This window comes from Macrosteles quadrilineatus, unplaced genomic scaffold (assembly GCF_028750875.1).
Source record: "Macrosteles quadrilineatus isolate MER2022 unplaced genomic scaffold, UCM_ALF_1.0 Scaffold_7__1_contigs__length_78375512, whole genome shotgun sequence".
Taxonomy (NCBI): Eukaryota; Metazoa; Arthropoda; class Insecta; order Hemiptera; family Cicadellidae; genus Macrosteles; species Macrosteles quadrilineatus.
Genome location: NW_026542600.1, coordinates 53,946,211 through 53,969,592, shown reverse-complemented (window position 1 = coordinate 53,969,592; position 23,382 = coordinate 53,946,211). Strand labels below are relative to the sequence as shown.

Here is a 23,382-nt window from a genome sequence, read left to right as displayed (position 1 = left end):
TAAGTCTCCAATTGTGCCTGATGACCTATTGACTTACTGTGATTGGTCAACATTGATTGCTATGTAACATCTTTTATGTATAGAAGGTCCCCTGACATGGTCCCTATTGTTTAATTAATATACAGTAGAACCATGGGGATTACAAAATAAGACTTGTTATCAAGGTTGACTTCTTATCAATGTTTTCAATAGGGGTAAAATAATTTCAAGGGGATTTGAAAATTACACTTGTTATCAAAGTTACCATACTCGCCACAACCTTGAAAATTTGCAGTTATAATCAATACACACTCATGTAAAAAAAATATCTCCAAGTATAATTTATTTTGATTAAGCACAACAAAATGGCAAAATAACAAAATAAGAACCAAATTAGCAAAAGAAATTAGGGGGTAAAAAAAGTATATTTATATTTACGTCCCCATCTCAATGATTGATTGATTGATAATAGGAAGGGCTTAAAGGATAGCAACAGCTGTTTCTAATTCCAAATCTATCAGCTGATTTAGTGAATCCACAATAATGAAACAATAATTGAGTGTATTTATTTATAAATCTGTGTTGTATCAATTTGTGTTGTGTCTAATGTAACATTGAATTAAGAATTTATAAATTGGGAACTTAATATCAGTAAAATCTTCAGCAAATTATTCCTATTTAAATTCACCATAAACTTGCCAGTTGCTAATCATACATCGCTTATCCCTTACATTCCTGCTGAAGCTTTTAACTATATACAATTGCATCACAAATTCCATGTAATTTTCATTACACAGAAAAAATTTTTCTCATGTGCAGATTCATAAAGCTTTTAGCATTTGAATAAAACAGTTAACAGTGAAAGGAAGAGTTTTCACAAAAGAACATCAAGCATTAACTAAGACACATAGTGCGTACTCATAAAATTCTATACAATATGGACACAGTCGATTTATACACGATTAACAGTCTTTGGAAGTAAAGTACATATCACAATGTCAGGAAAGCGGGCGTCAGTGGACCCCGGTGATGGTTTGTAGCCATGGTTTGTAATAGGTTGTGCGCATGTAGACACCAGGTAGGTAGGGTGCCGCACACTTGATACCGTGTGATACGGTGCCGGCCAGAACCCACCGACCATCTTCTCGCTCTACCATCAGGGGTCCTCCGCTGTCACCCTACACACACACATAGACATAGCATGTTTTCAGTTGTATAAGTGACACTTTTTAATACAAGCTCAATTTGAAACTAAAGTAAGCTTAAAGTAAGCTTTATAGTTTAACATGTTATAACTTTCTCATCAAAAGTTTTCAACATAGCTTTCATATTATTCAGTAATTTTAAAGATCTCTTTCTAAACTAATCAGCTATTGTATTGCTTGGTTTTAGATTAGACCTTTGACATGGATAGAGCTATAGACATTCAATTCTTATTAGCCAGTTTTGTAATAAAAATGGACTGGTTTCTGTCGAATACACCAACTTTTTTATCCAAGCAAAACTGAAGGTACAGCTTACAAAAAGCTAAAGCATATTTTTTTAATTGACTACAACAGTTCCATATAGATAAGATGCCTTCTCCAGTTTCTAAAAGTCAATGATTGGGATTAGAAAAACAATAGCAGCTAATATCAGTGGTGGCGCTAATAAAGAATCGGGGCCTCCACAAAAAAAAAGATTTCTGGCACGTTTAGCATTGTTTGGCATATCTCGGTTACGGTTAAAAGAATTTTTTTAAGTAGTTCTTTAGAAAATCTAAAGAACAAAATAAAAGCACGAGCAATGTATACTATACTTAATTTTGTCACCAGTGTGGGACACTTCAGACTCTATTGACAAATTAAATTGACTGAGCATTGCGGTAAAAAAAACTCTTGCTATGTTAGTTTACGTCAGTAACCTACAAAATTTTCTTGAGATCTGTACTAAATTTTGTTTAAGCTACTGGAGTGTATATAAAAAAATTCTAAATCGACAATATTTACGACAAAATACCTGCCGCTAACTGATATACTGGACATTATGAACCAACAGAAAGGGTTCCCAAAGTTTTACGTGCAGCATTCCCCAAATAAGCACAAATCCGGCAGAATTTTTTTATAATTCTATATGCAGTATTCCCCAAAAAAGCTCAAATAATTATTTCCTCAACATCACTGACCTCACAAGAGTCCCGCTGACCGTTGGCATATCCTGCACAGAGGAAACTGCTGATGATACTCTTGGAATGACCAGCTGTGTGGAACATTTCCTGGCAGACAGAGTTCTCTATGACTGGGACTTGAACTTCCTGCAGGACACTTGGTACTCCACCTCCTGCAAATTCACATGAAGATTAGTTTCAAGGTCCACCTGATACAACAAACTTAGGGGTCCCAGTGCTCAGCCAAACAGACCAATGCAGACTTTGTGCAAAAAAGGTAGAATCCGCTGAACAATCGTCACTGGATCCAGCTTTAGGCCAGAGAATGTTGAAATTCCTAGGAAAGGGGACCATGATACCAAAGGAAATCAAATAAATGGGTGTTCTACACCTGTTAGGATTGACCAAGAGCCTCGATGGGTTGAATCAAGATGTGCTACAAAAGGCCAAACGATCACAGTAGCTATGTGTAGCTATACCTCAATGTCCTCAACCCCTCCTTAAAAAAGAGCTAAAACCAGTTTTTCTCTTATTTGATCCAACTTACAATGATTGACCAAGACACAGAAGTTGCTTCACTTCCTCCTATCTTAACCAATACTGTTTTATAATTCCTTCAACTTTCAGACATGGTCAGTGGCGGATCCAGTCAGGGGGAGTGGGGGCACGCGCCCCCCCCCCTCATACATAAACATTTTTTAACTATAGGATAGGCCTAAAATGTAATAATGTGAAGGCCTGGCCTACACTCTATTATTACTTAACTGCCAGAAATTGACAAATTTATGTATTTTCCTTGTAAAATACTTAACCCTGCAAGCTATTCCACTTTAATAGCTTTTATTTTGAGGAAGCAGTCACATTTGACTGAATAAAGGACATTTTATTTGCCCACTTCAGAATGTGTTGCACTAGATCCACTCCATTCCATATGAACTAGATTGTATCCGGTATGACCATAAACTGATATTCTAAGCTTTATTCCATAAGACTGTATGGAATGGTTCTGGTATTTATATTAAATTGTATGTATGTATTCTTTTCATCCTATTGTAAATTTTGAAGCTTGTTTTGAGTGCGTTTCATCAGTGGCGGATATAGAATATTTTTTTGTAGGGGGGGGGGGGAATTAATTTAAGGTTAGGTTAAGTAATTTCAAGTAGACACACCAAGATACTTTATCTTAGTTTTGCTGCGGTAATTTGCGCTAAATGTGACCTTTACTTTACCAAGATCACGCTGTATCATTATATAGTTCCATTAAATCATACGAATATCTATTCAAGCCAAATGAAGAAAATATATCAAATTACTAAACCAAAAAACATTGGTCAAGATTTAACAGTGTGTCATCCCATCTATAAACACTTATCCGAACCTAAGGAGTCAAATACGTGATTGTGATTATCATTATATTCTGAGGGGTTCTAATCACTGTATATAAGTATTTTTTTGAGCGAACTAAAGAAAACGTTAACATTTCAGTACAACATATGCCGAACAGATGTAAATAACAAACAATAACAATGGCTACCACTGAACTAACTGAACTCTTCATTACTCCCCTCCCCTGTCGCCGGTAGATATGCTGGTCTCTAGCGGTCACTGCTGCAAGCGAAGATAGCCGGGCAGCGGGCGGGAGCTCGAGTCGGTCTGAATCAAACTGAATTCGCACAAACTATCACTGTCTGCCACGGCGATGACTTTGCGCATGATTCACGATAAATAATTAATATTATGGTACCGTACCTATTTATTTTTCATATCCATTATATTGGGGGGGGCACCACCCCTGACCACCCCCCTCCCTTATATTCGCCCCTGCGTTTCATAATTGATTTTTATATACCCAATATCAAAAACTACATATATATATATTACTTTATATTGGGGTCAATAGTTTCGTATTAGTGAGGTTTGAGAGTATTGACTAAATGTTTTTTTCTCATTTTCTTTTTAGGGGAAATTATATTATTTGCTCTTTATTATTTTGTTAAAATACTATACTACAGGTTAAGTGCTGGATTTATAATAGATCGTTTTATTTGGTTAAGAGTTTAAATAGGCTAAAAATTAAAGGGAATATTTGATAATCAATAAATTTCCCTCTACATAAACCAGTAGGATCTAACCTTAAAATTGTCTTCAACATCTCCCGCGATCGTGTTGACAACGCTATCCTCTCATACGATCGCGGGAAAGTTTTAAACAACCCCGCTATATCGAAGACATTATAATCGTATCCCGTGATTGTGGCGGATTTAAGAGCATCTCCCGTGAACACCAAGACAGAGTTATGTGAATAAAAACTAGTATAAGCAAATACTAGGGGATTTCTTAAGTAAATCCTATGTTTTGTGTGAATAAACACACTAGTACTTGCTAGGGATAGTAAGTTCTAGAGTTTTCCCGGAAGAGAAGTAAATACTTAAAAATTGGTGTGAATAAAACTTTTTAAGTAGATTGTTCTGTAGCATATGCTTCGATATTTTCAAGCCTGGTCTGGAGCATTCTGGACTTTTTCCTAGCATTTACTAAGCATCATACCTGTTTGCTCAGTCCACAGTTTGTTGTTGATCATGGCTCAGTTTATGCCTATTTGTCAACGGAAAATTTATTCTGTTCGCTCTGGAATAAATGAACGTAATTGTAAAGAACTGTTAGGTCTAACAGTGAGAGGGTTGATTTCCTTGCGGACTATTTTTTTTAAGAAAGTCATAGGCCTACTCGTGGCGGTAACTTGATTGTACTCAAATTGAGATACAAAAGCCTGGGCTACACAGTGATGATTATATTTTTAGAAAAGGATATCCTAGTATAAATTAAAACCTAGCATTTACTTGGTCTAGCATGTACTACTCCGCGAGTAAGTGCTTGGGTTTTTCCGGATTCTACTAGACTTGCCCTAGTATTTTCTACAAATCTTTATTCACACTGATTTGACCAAATACTTACTAGAGCTAGCATATGATGGTTAGAAAGTGCTGGTTTTTATTCACATCACTCAATCATCATCTTTTGCAAACACGACCAAATTTTGAACAACCCTGTAGGTGCTAAGTCTACCGCGATTTTGGAAATATCATGAACATCCCCGTGGACGCCAAGACTCGTTATTGTTTCCTGAGATCCGGACAATACCCTGAACACCCACCAGGATTGCAATTTGCAAAGATATCATCATTGTGTTTCGCGATCATGGCTAAATCTTCACGTCCCGCGCAATCGCGGGGACAAAATTATTGCATAACAACCAATAAACCAAAAAGTTTTTCATTAATTCAGGTTTTTTACAAATACCAGTAAACTGAACCCAACTTCAAAAATGGGTTTTATTTTGAATCATCATAAAGTTCACACATTTTCGTTGATATAGCTGCTATGAACTATGGCAAAAATGCCACAGAATTTTTAAAAATTTAAGTGTGCCCCCCTCCCCTTAACCAAGTCCTGGATCCGCCTCTGGATCTGACCAATACTCGCCTTCAGCCAGTTTCTGCACCATCAACCAAGATGATGACATTACTAGATTACTAATAGCATGTAAATTTACTAACTCGCTCCTTTTATATAGTTTCTGTTCATAAACACCTTTAATTATATGATAACATCAAGACCAGGTTTGGAGTCCATCTGAAGCTCTACATATCAATCATACATAAAAGGTCTCTCAGAGGAGTAGAACTTTTTCTCTACCGCAAAAAAACCCTCTACCAAAACCAATACAATATTTTTAAGGCTAAAACCAGGTTTTCATTTTATTCATATTAGCTAAGGTGTTACATCCTAACTCCTTATCAGTGCTAAATACCTTACATCCAACCTTATGTTTCATGACTACCAAACACACTGTTTCTTAACCTGTCCATTTCAAGTAAAAAAAAAATATAATTGCTTGATGTTGGAATACACTAAAAAGTGTATTCAAATTAATTTCAAATTAATATTTTGAATCAAAACATAACATAACAAAATATGCATTTCATAACAAGTTATGTTACTTACCATATTTTAATCTTCCCCAGCCAGTGACTGTGGCCATTCTTCCTGTGAAATCGTCAGTGTCTTGAGGCATGCAGATAGGTACAATGTGTGAGTCAAACGCGACTGGGGATTCTAGTTCAAGAAGTGCAATATCGTTCTCAAAGGTAGCCGCATCATACTGTCTGTGCACTATGACTCTCCTCACATTCTTGCTGACACTGCGTTGGGATTCTAACTCCCCGCTGATGTCGTACTCTCCAAACACTGCCACTAGCGAAGCCAAAAACCTGTAAGATCGAGAATTCAATTTTTTGTGAGTGGACAAAAAATTCACAGTCAGTGTTGTGCGAAAAAGAATTACTTTTTGCACAGTTAAGGAATTGCAGATTTTCACGAATAATCTTTTTTATTGTCTAATCATACCATTAAATGCTATTCTGCTCTTAAAGTATAAGAGGTTACTGGCTTCAATATAAAATATTTGAAACTGAAGCCATCGTCATGTTAAGAAACGTTGAGATTGGCTCAGCATACAAATGCTTTTACAAAAATACAAAAGCTTTCCAAAAAAGTATGGGAGAAACTCCTATACACAAAGAGTGTCAGTGTCTTTCGTAATGAATTAGTTGATTGTTTTCTATGTTTTAGATGTATGCTCCATTACTGTTAATAGCAACTTACCCTGGTTGGCAATGAGCGGCTGTGATCACGTATCTACTAGTGATCAAAACACCTCCACATTTGTTCTTGGTGAATAGCCCAAGCCATGTTGCCTCTCTCACGAGAACTTGCCACGGCCATTCTCCAAATGTTGCTCCCTTTCCCCCAACAATTCTTCCATTTTTCATCAGCGGTCTAACACCACACTCTACAACATTTTCCGTTTTCAGTCATAAATAAAATATCATTGCTTACACAGGGCAGTTTGTGATGGAAAGTAAATAAAAATAAATATAAAAACACTTGAAACATATATTTAACACTTAAACTATTAGCTCACGAGACGGTAAAGATGGTAAGAGGTGAATGATTTTGATTCGACACTCATGATTGGAGTGTCCAAATTATATGATAGGTTACGTACCTTTTAATTCTGTCTCCAGTCCTTAATATAGTCAAGGGTGACTAGTTTTTCAAACCCATGTCATCAATTGGTTGGTCCATGAATCCGACAGAAGTCTTCGTTGTAAGATATAAATACACGTCGACACATAAAGTTCACACATTTTTAACACAAGACATTTAATGATGGTAGCCGGCCACATTTATTAGGGACACATTGAGCGGAGTGTTCAATCGAAATCGATCACCGCTTACCGTGTTTTACTTATATATACTTATTATTTTGTGGGTTAACGGTGTGAGTGTGAATATATGTTTCAAGTGTTATTAGACATATTTTTTAATTACGTTCTGTAAATTAAATAACATGTACGATGCTAATAAAGCTTTTATTGAACTTTTTTGTAAAAATCATGGAAATATTAAATATGTTCAAATATATATGGCTTGACAAATATAAATTGTACTGTATATGGCATAGCTTAACATCAACTGAACATGGTATTACAGTAAATTACACTACTGTACAAGGACTTAATCTAAAATTCATTATGTAAGTAACAAAAATACTAACATCAATAATACCGTGAAGCTGATGTCAGCTGCCTGCAGATCAGGATGACTTCAAGGAATTGGAAATTCAAAGCAGAAATGGACAGGAATAAGGATAAAGATAGGTTAAAGAAGCTGAGATAAAGTGGTTGAGACAACATGAATAGATGCAAGCTGATGATCTTCCATTGGGATCAGCAAAGGATTATGTTTGTTTATTATGTATTGGATTTAACTGAAGCGAAAATTCAGGCCAAGTTTTTCTATAATTTTCTGAAAATAAAATACTGATGTATAAAGATGATTTACCTTTGGGTATTTTACGTTTGTACTTCTTACAATGAAAATTATTAATTTGGGAAAAATCTTGATGGGCCAGAGGTATATAACGTGCAGTTTGAAACATATACCAAAACAATCACTCACCCTTCTTGTAGTTCACTTCCGACGGTGGTTTTGATGGCGAAGCTTCAGTTTGTTCTTCGACAATACTGATGTTGTCTAAGACAACTGTTGTTGGCGTCGGTCGTTTTGTGGTCGTCGAGGTTGGGCTCGATTGATAAACAACCAATGTCGAGGGTGAAGTAGGTTTTTTAGTGGGTTTGTTTTCACTATCGTCTAGTGGTTTGTAGTTGGTAGACAGTAATACAGTCGTGGTTGGGCGATTTGTGTAAATGGATATATCCGGCTTAACCGATGTCGGTTTTGTGATTGATACAAGTGGTTTTGGAGTAGTAGGTTTAGTAGAGGGTTTTTTTGTGGGTCTGGAAGGTTTTGAAGAAGTTGACACTGTGGAAGGCTTTTTCACTGGTTTTTGAGACAGTGTAGCATTTGGCTTTGTTTGACCATCTAATAGAACATTTTCTAAGTCAACAAAGTTCCCTTCAAGTGACTGAACTATTTTTTCTACAAAACCGTGGACTTTGTCATTAAGTGTGTCATCTTCAATGAAGTTCACCGTTGATTGCTCTTCGTCGATGGCAGTGGTTGAAGTAGAGAGGTCCGGCTTATCAGATTGTGAGAGGAGTGTGATGTTTGGATCTCTCACTGGAGGAAATGCTACAAGAAGACTTGAACTATTCACCACTGGTTCATCATCAGATTGTGTTATCACAGACACTGGCCTCACAGTGTTGACAGTGGGTCTGTATTTATCTGAAGGTTTAGGCTTTATGTAAGAAGACTGGACAGGTTTGCTCGAAGATGTATCAAGACTTGAAACTGAGTTAGTTGAAACAAAAATAGGTCTATTCTGTTGCGGGTATCCCGGTTTTGAGGAAGTAATAAGAACTGGCTTATTTGATATGTAACTCCCAGGCTTTTGAGATATGTAAGTCTGGACTGGTTTTACAGTGGTGAAAGTGATCGGTTTGTTGGATGAATAAATCGAAGGATAAGGTTTAGGAGGTTTGGTTATAAGATGAACTGGACTGGTCATCTGTTGAGATCCACCAGTGGATGGGTGAGTAACAGAGATGTAGGGAGAAGCAGTGGTCCACGATGGTTGGTGATTGTAGGTGGAATGAGGTGGAGGTTTCACTGATATCACACTGCCTGTTGGCTTCACAGTCACTACGGTCGAGTGCTGGAAGGGGGACAGAACAGTCACGGTTTGTGACGGTTTCTGTTGATTGTCGTTGTAACTGGGAGTGTTTGCTGGTTTCACTGAGGAGTAAGTGTTGAAAGGACCCAGCACTATCACTGTAGGAGGAGGCTCGGGTGTAGTGTTGTCATGGGGTTTTGGTGTGATGTCTACTTGTGGGGTCACTTGGAATGAAGGTCCTTGAACATGTTGCACTGTCGTACTCACAGAAGGCTCATTAGAGGCTTCATATTCATAGTAGTGGGAGGTTGTGTATGAGGAGGGATATGAACCGGTTTTCTCAGGTTTCCCGTTGATTGAAACCCAGGTTGATAAACTGGGTGAACTTGTTGAAATAGGTTCAGGAACTGGTTCAGTATCGTTCAAAAGATGAAGGATGTGATTTATAGATACAGCATCAGTTACATCCTCAATTCCAGGTTTGCTGTTTGTTATGGTAGGAATGAGGAGCATATTGTCTTCATGTGGTAGGGAATGAGTCGAGTAGCTTTTTTCAGTAGTGGATTGAGTAAAAGTATTTGATGTAACAGGTTTTGGTTTCAGGGGTTGGTTGCTGGAGGTGTAAGATATGGGCTTTGTAAACAGTACAGGTTTGTTGGAATCTTTTGTAGGGCCTGGTTTTGTGAAGTAAACATAGGACGGTAACTTAGTAGTAGAATGTGTTTGCATACTGAGTGTGGAATGTTTAGTAACAGTGTCATCGTCAGTTGTCGAAGGAAAGTTCTCCTCATCATGACGGGTGGTGCCCTGCATTGAAGGTGTGACTGCATTGAATTCGGACTGAGTGGTTTTAGACATGGCCTGTGTATTGGAATTATAGGGGTGTTTGGTTACCCAATGAGATGAATCGTCATCGGTTTTTGTGAAAACGTTAGTTGAAGACAGATGATTCTCAAGATCAATTACATAACTTGGGGTATTGACTTCCGGTAATGGAGAACCTTCCTGTGGCTTTTTCAGTAAATCAAATTCCTGTGGATCATTTTGATCGACTACTACAGAGCCATTTTTGTGAAGAAGAATAGTTTCTCCGACAGGATGAAGAGTGATTGGCTTTGTAGAAAGGGTGTTGTGGTCAATAGGTTTGAGAGATGTTGTTGAAGGGGAAGAGGAGGGAACATCAACTCCTGGAGGAAGATAGACGGATCCCGGTGGAAGTTTGCAACAAGCACCGAAGAGGAAACCGTCCATGCATGATCCGACCACTTGACCGTTTCGTTGTGCACATTCATAGTTGAACATGCACACTCCCTTCGCCTTGCCATTTGATGTTAAGTCTGCACAGGTCTTTGGCACAATACGGTAACCTCCAAATTTCTTTCCTGAAACAAAAATTTGTATTTAAGATTAAAGAGATTGAACAAACATTTTAATTTTATTTAAGAAAGTATTAAAACCACTAAACAGTAGTGGCAAAAATACGTTCTTTGAACTAAAACTATTTTCTCCTTAAAACTATCATTGCTGTTTAAGTCTACGCAATTATCACCTCTTCTCCCCCCCCCCCCTATCAGGCTATCACTTTTACCATCCCACATAGATAATTCTAGTGTAGCGCAGTTAAAATCTGTTAAATAATATACATGGATAGTATTTTTTATACACTTTCCTTAAAACAGTTTTAATTTCAAAACATTAAAAAATGTTTACTGGAGAAAGAGAGGGGGTCATGGAACACCACTACCTACACTTTACGTGGTTTAATTTCACGCCTTTGATTTTATTTTCCTCCCTTTTTACTTAAGGAATTCAAAAATTGATATTCCAAATTGACTACCTAGACAATTACGTTTTAGAAAACCACAATCCAGGTAATTAACACTCTAGGTTACAGTAAGCACACATGTTATTGAAAATCTAGTTTTCCCTGAAACTTGGACCAGAGATGCAAAAGTCCCTTTCATCTAATCCTCCATTTTGTATAATTAGCCCAAATGAATGATTGTTGGACTAGTTTTGTTGCAAGTTCAACATAATATTGAATCTAGGTACTTTGGCATAATACGGAGGCCACCCTTATACTTTGCGCTGCAGCGGTTAGGTTGGGTTATCATAAATAGAAAGTATGACTCATCTGGTATGTTCGATTCATAACGAAAAGAGGAAAGTCCTACAAACATATTTATGATAACCCAACCTAACATTGCAGGCTGTAAAATAAGTGGCCTCTGTATAATACCAAAGTACCGAATCTACTTCCAGGACCATTCTGTATGGTAGCGCTATATTTTTAGTTCCATTTTTATTTCAAGTTTTAGCGAATTTCCTTATAGGGAAGTAGCTATTACCGTAGGTCTCATGGTAAGACTTAGGCCCGGGACTGATTTACTTTTTCATTTTGATGTCCCCAGAGGCCAAAAACACCATTCGTTCAAATTTTTATATATGTATATATATATAGATTTATATATATATGTGTCCGTGAACACGATAACTTGAGTAATTTTTATCCGATTTTTATGAAATTTGGTTTGAAGGTGTAAGGCGGGATAAACTTGAATGAGTTTGCGATCCAGCATGATCGGACCATGGGAACAGGATTTTATGGGGGGTTTTATGGGGTAAAAATTGGCTTTTCTCACTTTTGACCCTCAAAACACAAAATTTTCCAATTTTTCTCTTAACCTTCTTAAAGAGCTTAAAAAAACAAACAATTCAGTATATCAAAGTGTTTTTGTACGGTTATTGGTTACGGAGAAAACTAAAAAAATTTTAAATTTAAAATTCCCATGTTATTCTTATGGAGAATATTGTAAAATGTTGTAGTTTGCTTGTTTATGGATATCTTTTGATCAAACTTGGCAAATATATTCATTTTATACTAAGCAAAAATTATTTTACTTAAAACACACACTTTATTAGTTTCCTTGTAGCAGCAAACCTAGGTACTCGTTAAACCTAATGTTATTTAAATAGATCGATTGAAAATCAATTCAGCCAAATGGAAATTCGCTTAGACGGCAGGTTTGCTGCGGCGGGGGTATTTTATCATCTTATGACTGGTACAGAGACCGTTTTTGACGATTTGCACAAAAATCAGCACAATTTGGTTGAAGGAGAATTTTGACTGCAGACGGCAAAAGCTCAGGAAGTAAGTCTATTTTTTCAGGATGGTGTCCAAGGACTATCATATAAAAATGAAAGTAGACTGTATATGAATCTAAAATATTCTGGGGATTGGACATGAAAAAATACTGACTGACGTTTCTTAAGCGTAGAAAAGAATCTTTATAGCAACACTAATCCATTATCCAGCTTGCTGATGCGATTCACCATAACCTACCCAAACAAGATATTTTGCTGACCCCACAACCCAGCCATCTTGGTCGATCGTACACGAAAGAATGCTGTATACAACAACGTTACAATAGTTTTGAAGTGGTGCCGACCACCGACTCATTGCGCATAATCCTGCCACGCGTAGTACTGCGTCACCGATCCAACGCGCATGCTCACTGCTCCGAGCCACGACGCGCCAAGTTCACTTTCAGGAGATTAGTAGGTCACATAACGGGGGCCCTGACCTTGCGCCGCACTTTCATTGCCACTTGCCGCTTCCTGCCCTCCTCCCTCTGGTTTACTCTTCCAGAAACACGTAAATAGTCTCAGTCTCAGAGTGTCAAGTCGGTCATTCTAGAAGAGGTTAGGACACTGATGTCGAAACGTGTCTGATCCCACTACAATTGACCGTTACAGCACTTTTCACATCTGTGAGATATTAGGGTAGTATTATACGGATCGTATTGGATTTGGTGGGAAGAATAGCCGTTTGTGTTTTTGTATATTTCTACTTTTACATTACGTAAAATTATCCGAAACAGTACATCATATACCTTTCCAAGGTTTAATTGATCATTATTAGTCAGTACTTCCTTGCGACTCGTAAGTTCTTTTCATAATTTTAACATTGTTTGGGTACAGACATGACTTATACTTTTAGTAAATCAAATATGAAGATTTACCTTGAGTTGGGTTCTGATCGGAGTATAGAGCGCTGAAGCCGGAGACAGAAAACGCACAGGCAGATAAAAGTATCAGCAAAGGGAACATTCTCGTAGTCACATCCTGAAAACAGAAAAAAACGTATGAAATACAATTCAAAAATACTTTATGCCCACCAATCTTTATTGAGGAAACAATCTTACCTAAAAAAACTTAAAAATATTTTTGAAGTTATATTTCTTACAAATCTTTAAAAACAAGATGCTCGCATTTACAAACGATATTTGAAAGTTCTTGCGTTATTAATTTATTTTCAGTTTGATTGTTTAAAGTGTAGTTGTCAACATTTTTTCAAGTCATATCGGATGAACATTTTACGATGTATTTTCCCTGATGAAACAGAAATCGTTTACATTATACTGACTCTTGTGAAACCTAAATGAGAAAACATAAAATAGATAAATGGCAGAAGAAAGCAAAAGTTCAATTCTTCTATACAAACAACAGTGAGTGCAAATTATACAATGACGCCATAGAACTTTCCACCAGTTTACATCACAATGAGTGAAAACTATCGGATGGTATTTATGGGAATCAGGTGAAGGCTGTCTACAGTATTAGGAAGGTGGAGAGGTGCTGAAGACTAACTTCCGGTAGAGCTGAACCACAAGTACTTCTCATAAGTTTCACCACGGAGAAGATGACCGACTTAGAATAATCGGGGATCTCATCAAGATAGACTTCCTGAATTTTAAACAGCTCTTCAGCTCCCGAAAAGAGCTTTCTTCTCTTGTCACCAGGACTGATTATCCTGCAAAATGTGGATACGCTTGAAAATCTTGATTACAATTTACATTTTTAGACTGTAATCACTTGAATCTGACACGATGGGTTTTGAGGACAGAGCTCTAAAATAAAATAAAATTAAGGAATTTCACGAGAAGAGAAAGAAGTCGTTGATTGAAAATCAATAACCTAAACCAAAAGATAGACGAATTTCCACACTTAATCATTTTAACTAAAGACAGTGACTTTCCTGGTTCACGTTGACGTATTTAAGTCAGAATATGTGCGATTGTTGAATGGAGTGGATGATCTGGGTAGTTCTGTTACTGACTAACGACTAACATCAGCTGATTCTTAAGTCATATCTATATAATTAATACGCGAACACGAAGTTTGTCGGTTGAACTCCTCCGCCATTTCTTAACCGATTTTATCCATTGACGTCTCATTGGAAAGACCGTCTCACGTAGATTTGCAAACTGGCCTTACATTTTTGAAAGAGCCCCTTGGGCTCTGCCCCAGTGGCTTTTAAAGTTCCCATGTTATCCTTATGAAGAACATAATTGTTTACATTTTGATCAGCTTTATAATTTAATTGCTATTATTTATTTTTCAATTCAACGAAACGCATTTGGTACATTTACTGATTTTGTTGAAAATAAATATTTACTATTTTAATTTACACTCGTACATATTACAATGTAAAAAATCGAGAGAAAGCCTGGGCAATTTGATATATTTTACCAAATAAGAAAAATAAATTGATAGGTTACTGTAATTCTTGATCAATCATTGAAAGAACCGACTTGTTAACCGTGTAAACATATGAAAGTAATAGAACACCACCAAGTAGAAGAAATAGAGATTAAAAAAAATACTATCGTTATCATCCTATATAATGAAGAACAGCTACAATATGAAGATTCCCACAAAACTATGAACAAGGATGTTAGCCGAAGTGCTACTATTTTGTAGGAAACACGGACTTAACTTTATGATGATTGGCAAAGGAAATAACTTTTGAGGCCGAATTAAACTGTTACGGCAAGGACATTAAATATTATGTTTTCATAAAACTCAAGTGATTTTAAAATAATATGACTGCATCCAACAAACCTTAATAATAATGTCATTGAAGGATTCGCATTATTCCCATTCAAGGGAAACAAAACACCATCTGAACAACATTTGGCCTTTCAATTCTGCATTTTTTTAGGTAAATATAACTTACTTTATAACAGTAACTAGCCAAATTAATGCCAATTGAAGCAAATAAAATTGTGACAGAGAGGTTATGCAGAAAATCAGGCAGATCTTAAGTAATGTAAACAAAATTTTATCGCTATAAAAAATGACTGAAATTTGTTAACGTAATGGCGACAATGGGTAGTTGGGTAGTACCATGCTGACTACATTATCATTGACGAAGATCAACATGGACAACCTAATGCGGCTATAAGTGGGAAACATTTGTAGAATACACTAAAAACCATATCAGCTTTTGAAAAATGACAAAATATTTACAAGAAATGTTTATTATATGGAACTGTTAGGTACGTAATCTATGAGTTGAGTCTTTTAAACTCATCGGAAATTGTGACTTTATTTATTCGTTTTTAAATAAGTTATTTGTTTTTAAATAACTACTTTACTTTTTTGCAATTGCTCGATTTCGAACAACATGCACACTAGTTCATTTATTAAAAGGCCAACGATCAAGTGCATATGTCTAGTTTTTAAACAATACAGGGTAAGGGTGTACCCGATCTCTCTACCGACCTAAGGTAGAGGTAATATTCCTGGTCCAAAGAAAATCACTATACCGTTAAACATTTCCAAAACTCAAAATATAACGGCTTGTAAGTAGACATTTGGTACATATATCAACAATGCAAAGACATATATTGAAAAAAATATTATTTTGTAAGTGCTTATTTTCAAAATGGTGATTATTTATCATTTGAAAAATAAAATAAAAATGTCATGCAAACAAAACTATTGTGCTAATCGTTTTATTAAGACAAGTTTATTAGAATTGTAACGACAAAATATAAATTCACTACACAAAGACGTTAACAAATAAAAAAAATACTAGGTGAAACCCGTCTAAATCTACGGGTTCTGTTGAGGTTTCAATCATTTAACTATCAATCTATGATAAATAGCTCCATTTTTGGAGAATTCTGTGTCGTTCGTGATTCAGCAGCGAACATACGTCCGATCTTAATAACGATTAACTCAAATGAAAGTTTGTATTTCACTGAATAGTCAGATAAATATAGGATATGACCTTAAAAAATTGCAAGAAAACGTTTTATGGTCTTATTTTGTAGTGCTGGGCTTGCAGAATGACATACTAAAAGTTGCCAAAAATCGGTGCACGAGAAAACCACTAAAATCATAATTTAAAATTGCGGCTTTTCCCAACATTGGACAAATTAAAAAAAATATATTTCACATGCATTTTTTGTGCACATTTTTCGAGATATTGACTTGGGACCACCACCTGTATTAATTTGGTAGTTAGTACTTCATTTTGATAGGGAACACGTTTTTGGCCACCATCTTGGATCCGCCATATTGGACATAGATAATTTTTTTTCAATGTAATGATAGTGTTGTGACACATCATTACAAACTAAATTTGTACACTGATTTCAATGCCGAAATCGGGTTTTCAATATCTTTTTTAATTTAGAAGATATGCTCAAACGAAAACTCTTCCCCATACATTTCTTATGGACGTTTTGCAGTTTGATAATTTTTCTTATATCTCCAGTTCTTACGAACGCTTGCAGTTCGTTCTAGGCTTAAAATATTCAGTAATGTCAGGACTTTCATTTGAGCTCTTGAGCACTAAAATCAGACGAAGAGTTAAAGACCAGTTACGAACCTCAGAACAATATTAATTTATCTTTTTAGGAATATATTTTTATTAAAAGATTTATAACTCGGGTTGTTAATACTTCACCAAGTTCTTTCTGGTCTCAAATTACTCAGTAAATGTTTCGCTTTGATTTCATTAATCATTAACCAAAATATGACAATTTTAAAATGAGTCATGAACCTTAATATAACATTAAAATGTATTTATTTCGAAATTTGTCTTTAGTTAAAGACGTACATCCCTAATTCTAAATAACTCCCAAAACTCTTATAGTCTTAAATAATTCGCCAATTTATTGACTTTAATTCTAGCTAAAGATTACTTATTGGTAGTTATTTTTAATTGGGGATATATGTCTTAAACAAAAGACAAGTTTCAAAATAAAAATAATTTAATGTTAAATGAAGGTCCACGACTCACTTTAGATTTGTCAGATTTAATTTAGTGATTAATAAAATTGAAGCCAAACCTTTGCTAAGTAATTAAAGACCAAAAATAACTTGGTGACGCCTTAAAAACTAGAGATATAAATCTTTTAGTAAAAACTAATTCCTAAAAATTGAATTTAATATTGCGTTGGGATTTGTATTGTAGCTAGTCTTTAACTCGTCTGATTTTAATACTCAAGAGCTCAAATTAAAGTCCTGACATTACTGAATATTTTAAGCCTGGAACGAACTGCAAGTGTTAGTAAGAACTGGAGATATAAGAAAAATAATTTAAAAAAAATATCAAACTACAAAACGTCCATAAGAAATGTATGGGGGAGAGTTTTCGTTTGAGTATATCTTCTAAACGAAAAAAAGATATTAAAAAACTGATTTCGGCATTGAAATCAGTGTAAAAATGTAGTTTGTAATGATATGTCACAGCACTATCATTACTTTGAAAAAAATTATCTATGTCCAATATGGCGGCCAAAAAACGTGTTCCCTATCAAAATGAAGTACTAACCACCTAATTAATACAGGTGGTGGTCCCAAGTCAATATCTCGAAAAATGTGCATAACAAATGCATGTGAAATATATATTTTTTTTAATCTGTCCAATGTTAGGAAAAGCCGCCATTTTAAATTGCGATTTTAGTTGTTTTCTCGTGCACCGATTTTTGGCAACTTTTAGTATGTCATTCTGCAAACCCAACACTACAAAATAAAACCATAAAACGTTTTCTTGCAATTTTTTTTAACGATCCCTGTATAAGTTTTGTTAGTTTGCTTGGACTAGAAGGTTCTTAGGTTAAAACATATAGGATGACGTAGTTAGAATTGAGTAAACATTTCTAAAATAATATTCCATATCCGAGAAATAATCAAATTTATGTTTTTTAATTGAGTAATACAATATCTTGAACATAACTGATTCAAACTATCAATATCTCAAATGAAATCCTTTATTTCTAGGAGTATTTAAAGACCAAGACATGTAAAATAACTTAAATAAAAATTACAAGTTACGTATCATTGATTTACTTTTGTATCATTGAAAACTGCTATTTCACCGAAGGTTCTTAGATCTAAACATAATGTAATTAGAACTGCTGAAATACAAATTATAATAAAAATTCGAAAAAATAAAATTTATGTTTTTTGGGCGAGTTATACAGTAGATAAATGAATGATGATGCTTGATGGCAAATCTGTGCTTGCTTTTTTTTTAGACCAAAATTACGTAAAATCGGTCGGGTAGAAGAGCAAAACGAACTCGGAAAAGTAAAATCAAATTTAACTCCGATAAGAAATGTACATGGAGGAAGTTTTGTGCATAGCTCTAAATATACGTCAGATAAATGAATGCCGATGCTTGATGGCAAATCTGTGCGTCTATACCTTTAATTTAAGACCAACATTGAAGAGTCCAATGTTGGAATGAAAAAACGGGCTAACCCTAAAAAAATTCAAAATTTTTTTATGAACGGTTTTGAATACATTTTTAAAATCTAAACACTTTGCCAATTTTAAAATTGACAAAAACTGGCTCTTTATACTAGTAAATTACTTTTGAAAAAAGGCAATCAGGGGAAGAACGGGACAACCCACAATGAGCGTAGGCAAGAACGGGACAACCTCCGTTCAAATTTTAAACCAATGGGCTGGCAATTAGTTCCTGAAAAACCTTCTTTTGGCTCTCATGAAAAACTTACTTTCGCGGGGTTAGCCCGTTTTTCCCTTGGGCTCTTTTGCTGATGAAAATTGGTTGGATAGAAGAGCCAAACCGACTCGGAAAATAAAACCCAATACTTTTTATATAGATTTTTGTATATACAAAATGGGGACTGTAGGGTAACATTAGAGTTTTCAAAATTGTTTACGTGATAATCTAGTTTGTCTATGGTCCAGAGTGATACCTTAAAAGATCGGTAGAGAGTTAAGGAACACTCTGTATAAAGCTTCTAACTTCTCTAGAATCGACCTTGTAGCCTTCTAATTGCTAGGCGAGCTCTACAACCCTCAGTTAAATTCCGCAAGGTTTAATTTAGATGTGTAGAAAAGGTAGAATGTATAGGAAGATGACTACGTGGTCAGGCCGAAGATCATAAAGGTGATGGGTATTTAATTGAACAGTATTTCTGCAGTAGCAACATTTTGATACTTATTTGCTCTTTCGCTGAACTATTAAGATTAAATATATCTCTTAAAAACCACAGATTGACTATTAAACTTGATACTTTGTTTCTCTAGGTTAAAGAGGTTAACTATGGCGATATAGAGGTCGGCGAGTTTTAATGATACTCAAAAATAACGGAACCTCTCCTAGTTTGTCTTAATGGCCCGCATAGATGGCTATTCTGATATTCTGATCACTGGGTTGCACCAAAATACAAACAATCAAGCACATGTCTATATTTTTACGGAGAAATGCAGGTTGACGTTTATTAGGATTTTGATATTGTAACAGTATTTTGTATGTTTAATATACAGACTGTCCCAAAAGTCATGGAACGGTTTAAAAAATATTTAAAATAGAGCTACAAAACTTTGCACAAAGTTTCTGGACATAAAAATCTATTTTATCACATATTCAGTGATCCACACTTCCTCAGGGGGACGGCCCGCCAGAAGTTTGAAGAAAATCAAAACCGTATGCAGAGGTCGATATGCAGATAAAGTTAAAGGGCTTTATTAGTAGAATACAATGCCGCAAATTTTATCTCAAAATAACAACTGAGTAAAAAATGGCAGTCGTTCAAAGATTCAAAATGGTAGATTCAAGAAATCTTTGAATGGCTGCCATTTTTGACTCGGTAGTCCGTTTGTGTTCAAATTTGTGGCATTGTATTCTAATAATAAAGACATTTTATTTGATATGCATATCAACCTATGCTTGCATTTAAGATTTTCTTCTGTCCCCTAGTGGGCCGCCCCCCCCCCCTAAGGAAGTAGTGGATCACTGAATATGTGATAAAATCAAAATCAAATCAAATCATTTTATTGGGCCAAATTAACAATGATACAGTTTGCATTAGCCAGGTCAATAAAAATATACTATATTATACATCAATTACTAATTCTAATATTTACAATAATAATTACAAATTAGAGCTTTCAAAACATTTCAGGAATTCTTGGACGCTATAACAGGTTATACTTAGCAATTTATGTTTTAACTGTTTTTTGAATTTTGAAAGGCTTGGTTCAAACTTAAGGGATAATGGAAGTGAGTTAAACAGCTGTATGCCAATGTACAATGAGTGTTTTTTGAAAAAATAAGTTTTGTGTTTAGGAATTGGCAAGTTAAACGAATTGCGCAATGTGTATTGATTTTTAGTAGAGAAGTCAAATTCAGGAAAGTTTTGTTTCAAAAAGGTCAAATAAGTTTCTATAGATTTTTATGTGCAGAAACTTTGAGCAAAGTTTTATAGCTCTATTTGAAATATTTTGACATATAAATAAAATACCCCCGCCGCAGCAAACCTGGCGTCTAAGCGAATTTCCATTTGCCTGAATTGATTTTCAATTAAATCTATTTAAACAACATTAGGTTTATTTATTTATTTACGGTTACACCATTTTTACAGGGTTACATGATGACATTATGATACAATATTGAAAGATTGAGAATATAGATGAACGAAAAGTGATACATGAATGCGAGTGAAATGTGAACGGATAACATAATTTGCTTACCTTCTGCCTTTTCTCATGCTTTTTTACTTTTTTTGTTATTTTGCGTTATTTATTGAAAGGCAGATAAGGGACTAACATCACATGCTAATAGAAAAGACTTGGTTGAATATCAAACTTAACAATAGTTAGAAATTAAGTACCTAACAACAACAATCAATAAAATACTACAGAAAAACATGCGACTAGATAAAAAAATACATAAGGTTTAATGAGTACCTAAGTTTGCTGCTACAGGGAAACTAATAAAGTGTGTTTTTTAGTAAAATATTAATAGCTTAGTATAAAGTAAATAAATTTGTCAAGTTTGGTCAAAATATATCCATAAACAAGCAAACTACAACATTTTACAATATTCTCCATAAGAATAACATGGGAATTTTAAAATTACATTTTTTTTAATTTTCTTCGTAACTAACTGTACAAAATCACTTTGATGTAAAACCCCGTTCCAATGGTCCGATCATGCTGGTTCACGAACTCATCCTAGTTAACCCGCCTTCCACCTTCAAACCAAATTTAATTAAAATCGGACAAAAATTACTCAAAAGCTATCGCGTTCATGGACACATATATAACTATATATGTATATATCTAAATTTGAACTAATGGTGTTTTTGTTCACTAGGAACATAAAAATGAAAAAGTAAATCGGTCCCGGGCCTAGGTCTCACCATGCCACCTATGGTAATAGCTACTTCCCTATAGGGAAATTCGCTAAAATAGCCTTGAGAAAAGTACGGAAGTGGCTGTGAGGCAGAGTAACTATAGGACTTACTGCTAACCTGACATCAAAAGGTCACCCTGACCAAACTAATTGATTGATTGATTGATATCACCGATTGATTTGGTGATCCTGAGAAAAGTCAGCCTCTGTTGATGGCCTAAAACTTGTAATAAATGTTTCTGACTAATGAATCAGCTGATTTTACTGTAACTATTATAAGATGGGGACGGAACTGGGTGCATTTTTAACCACATTTCAATGAGTGTATAATTGAGTCTAATGCTTTGTAACTGACTAATATCAGCTGTTTCTTAGCCTTAAAATTGAAACGTATAATCTAACTCTATTAAAAAAAAACTTCTTGCATTTACATTCGAATAAAAACACGGGTGGCGTTGCTGTTAAAAATGATGATAACGAACAGCAATCATCTAGTTTTAACGGAGCACAGTTGTCTGGTTTAAACTGCATTTAAACAACAACTATACCCACTCAGATCTAGCCAATGTAAACATCCGCATACTGAATTGCACTCAGGGTTAAGTGTGTGAGTACCGGAGAGCAGTTGTCAGCCGGACAGAGCCGGAGCAGGGAAAGTCGGAAACCCAGAAGTGTAGGGAGGAATGGTGGAATGGAGAAATGGAAGGCAGTAGGTCGTGGGTCATACTCGAGCGGCCGGCCATAGCAGAGCCTCGTAGAAAGGCCTTCAATTGCTCTTTTATCGTATCACTCTACATAATTGTGAGTCGGACATAGCTAAAACAATAGAGCAGATCAGTGACTCGACTAACTAGGCGGTGAAACTCCCGCCGAAATTGACAATGGCGGGAGATGAGAATGGCTGGTTAGAACAATGGTTGAAGAGTCGTAATGGGGATGCGGACATTGGCAGTGGCGGGTACTGATAGTCGATGTCATAATCGGGTGGTATGTCCAATGGGACAGTAAAGACGAGACGATTCCTCCGTCGGTGGATGTCCCTAGTTCCCTATCAAGAAGGGTGTTCATCTCGGCGTTTTGGCCAGAGCCACCCGCTAGCGATAAGGTGCCCGCCACCTCAACTTTTTTTGGTGGTTCTTTGCCGGGGTGGCACCTTGATGCGTCCCAACTAAGGAAGGTTTCCGATGTATTGAGTACCCCAAGAGGTCCGGGAAAAGCAATCCTCCCCGAACAACGTCAAGATGAAACATTTTAAAATGTATTCCAAAATGTTTAGGATCCAGCACTATCTTTTTGTTTACCATAATATTAGTTTGTCTGTACAATATTAAGCTTTTAAACTTTTCATATGGTCAAATTGTGCATGTGCCACGGCTTATTTCATCTATTAAAACTATTATGACACAAACCAAAATTTTACTTGGCTCATATATATTGCAAAAACCTTAAAAAGCTTGATGGTTCGTTCCATTTTTATCACGGGTAATGCTCCGTATCGACCCCTCCAATATCCAACACGACCATTTTTTGCGGGTTGATTACACGCAACAGACTCACTCACTAATAATAGCTCCAAGATAGAGCCGGCTTGGAATTAAACCAGTTACCTTTAGATTTGAAGGTGATCACACTCAAACACTCGGCTGTCAA

At 35.6% G+C, this 23,382-nt stretch overlaps 1 protein-coding gene across 1 annotated transcript in view; it reads right to left on the bottom strand.

Annotated features, from left to right (window-relative positions):
- Positions 1–462: 462 nt before the first annotated feature.
- The window catches only part of LOC128998989 (serine protease filzig-like), a 56,064-nt gene continuing 33,144 nt past the window's right edge, over positions 463–23,382 (bottom strand). Inside the window, exons 7-14 of the mRNA XM_054425346.1 lie at positions 22,348–22,523; positions 13,917–14,079; positions 13,289–13,391; positions 8,150–10,648; positions 6,791–6,977; positions 6,131–6,396; positions 2,144–2,298; positions 463–1,157 (exon numbers count right to left, since the gene is read on the bottom strand). Of these exons, the coding sequence (XP_054281321.1) occupies positions 993–1,157; positions 2,144–2,298; positions 6,131–6,396; positions 6,791–6,977; positions 8,150–10,648; positions 13,289–13,391; positions 13,917–14,079; positions 22,348–22,523 (3,714 nt within the window). The 3' untranslated portion in view covers positions 463–992. The remainder of the gene's footprint in view (positions 1,158–2,143; positions 2,299–6,130; positions 6,397–6,790; positions 6,978–8,149; positions 10,649–13,288; positions 13,392–13,916; positions 14,080–22,347; positions 22,524–23,382) is intronic.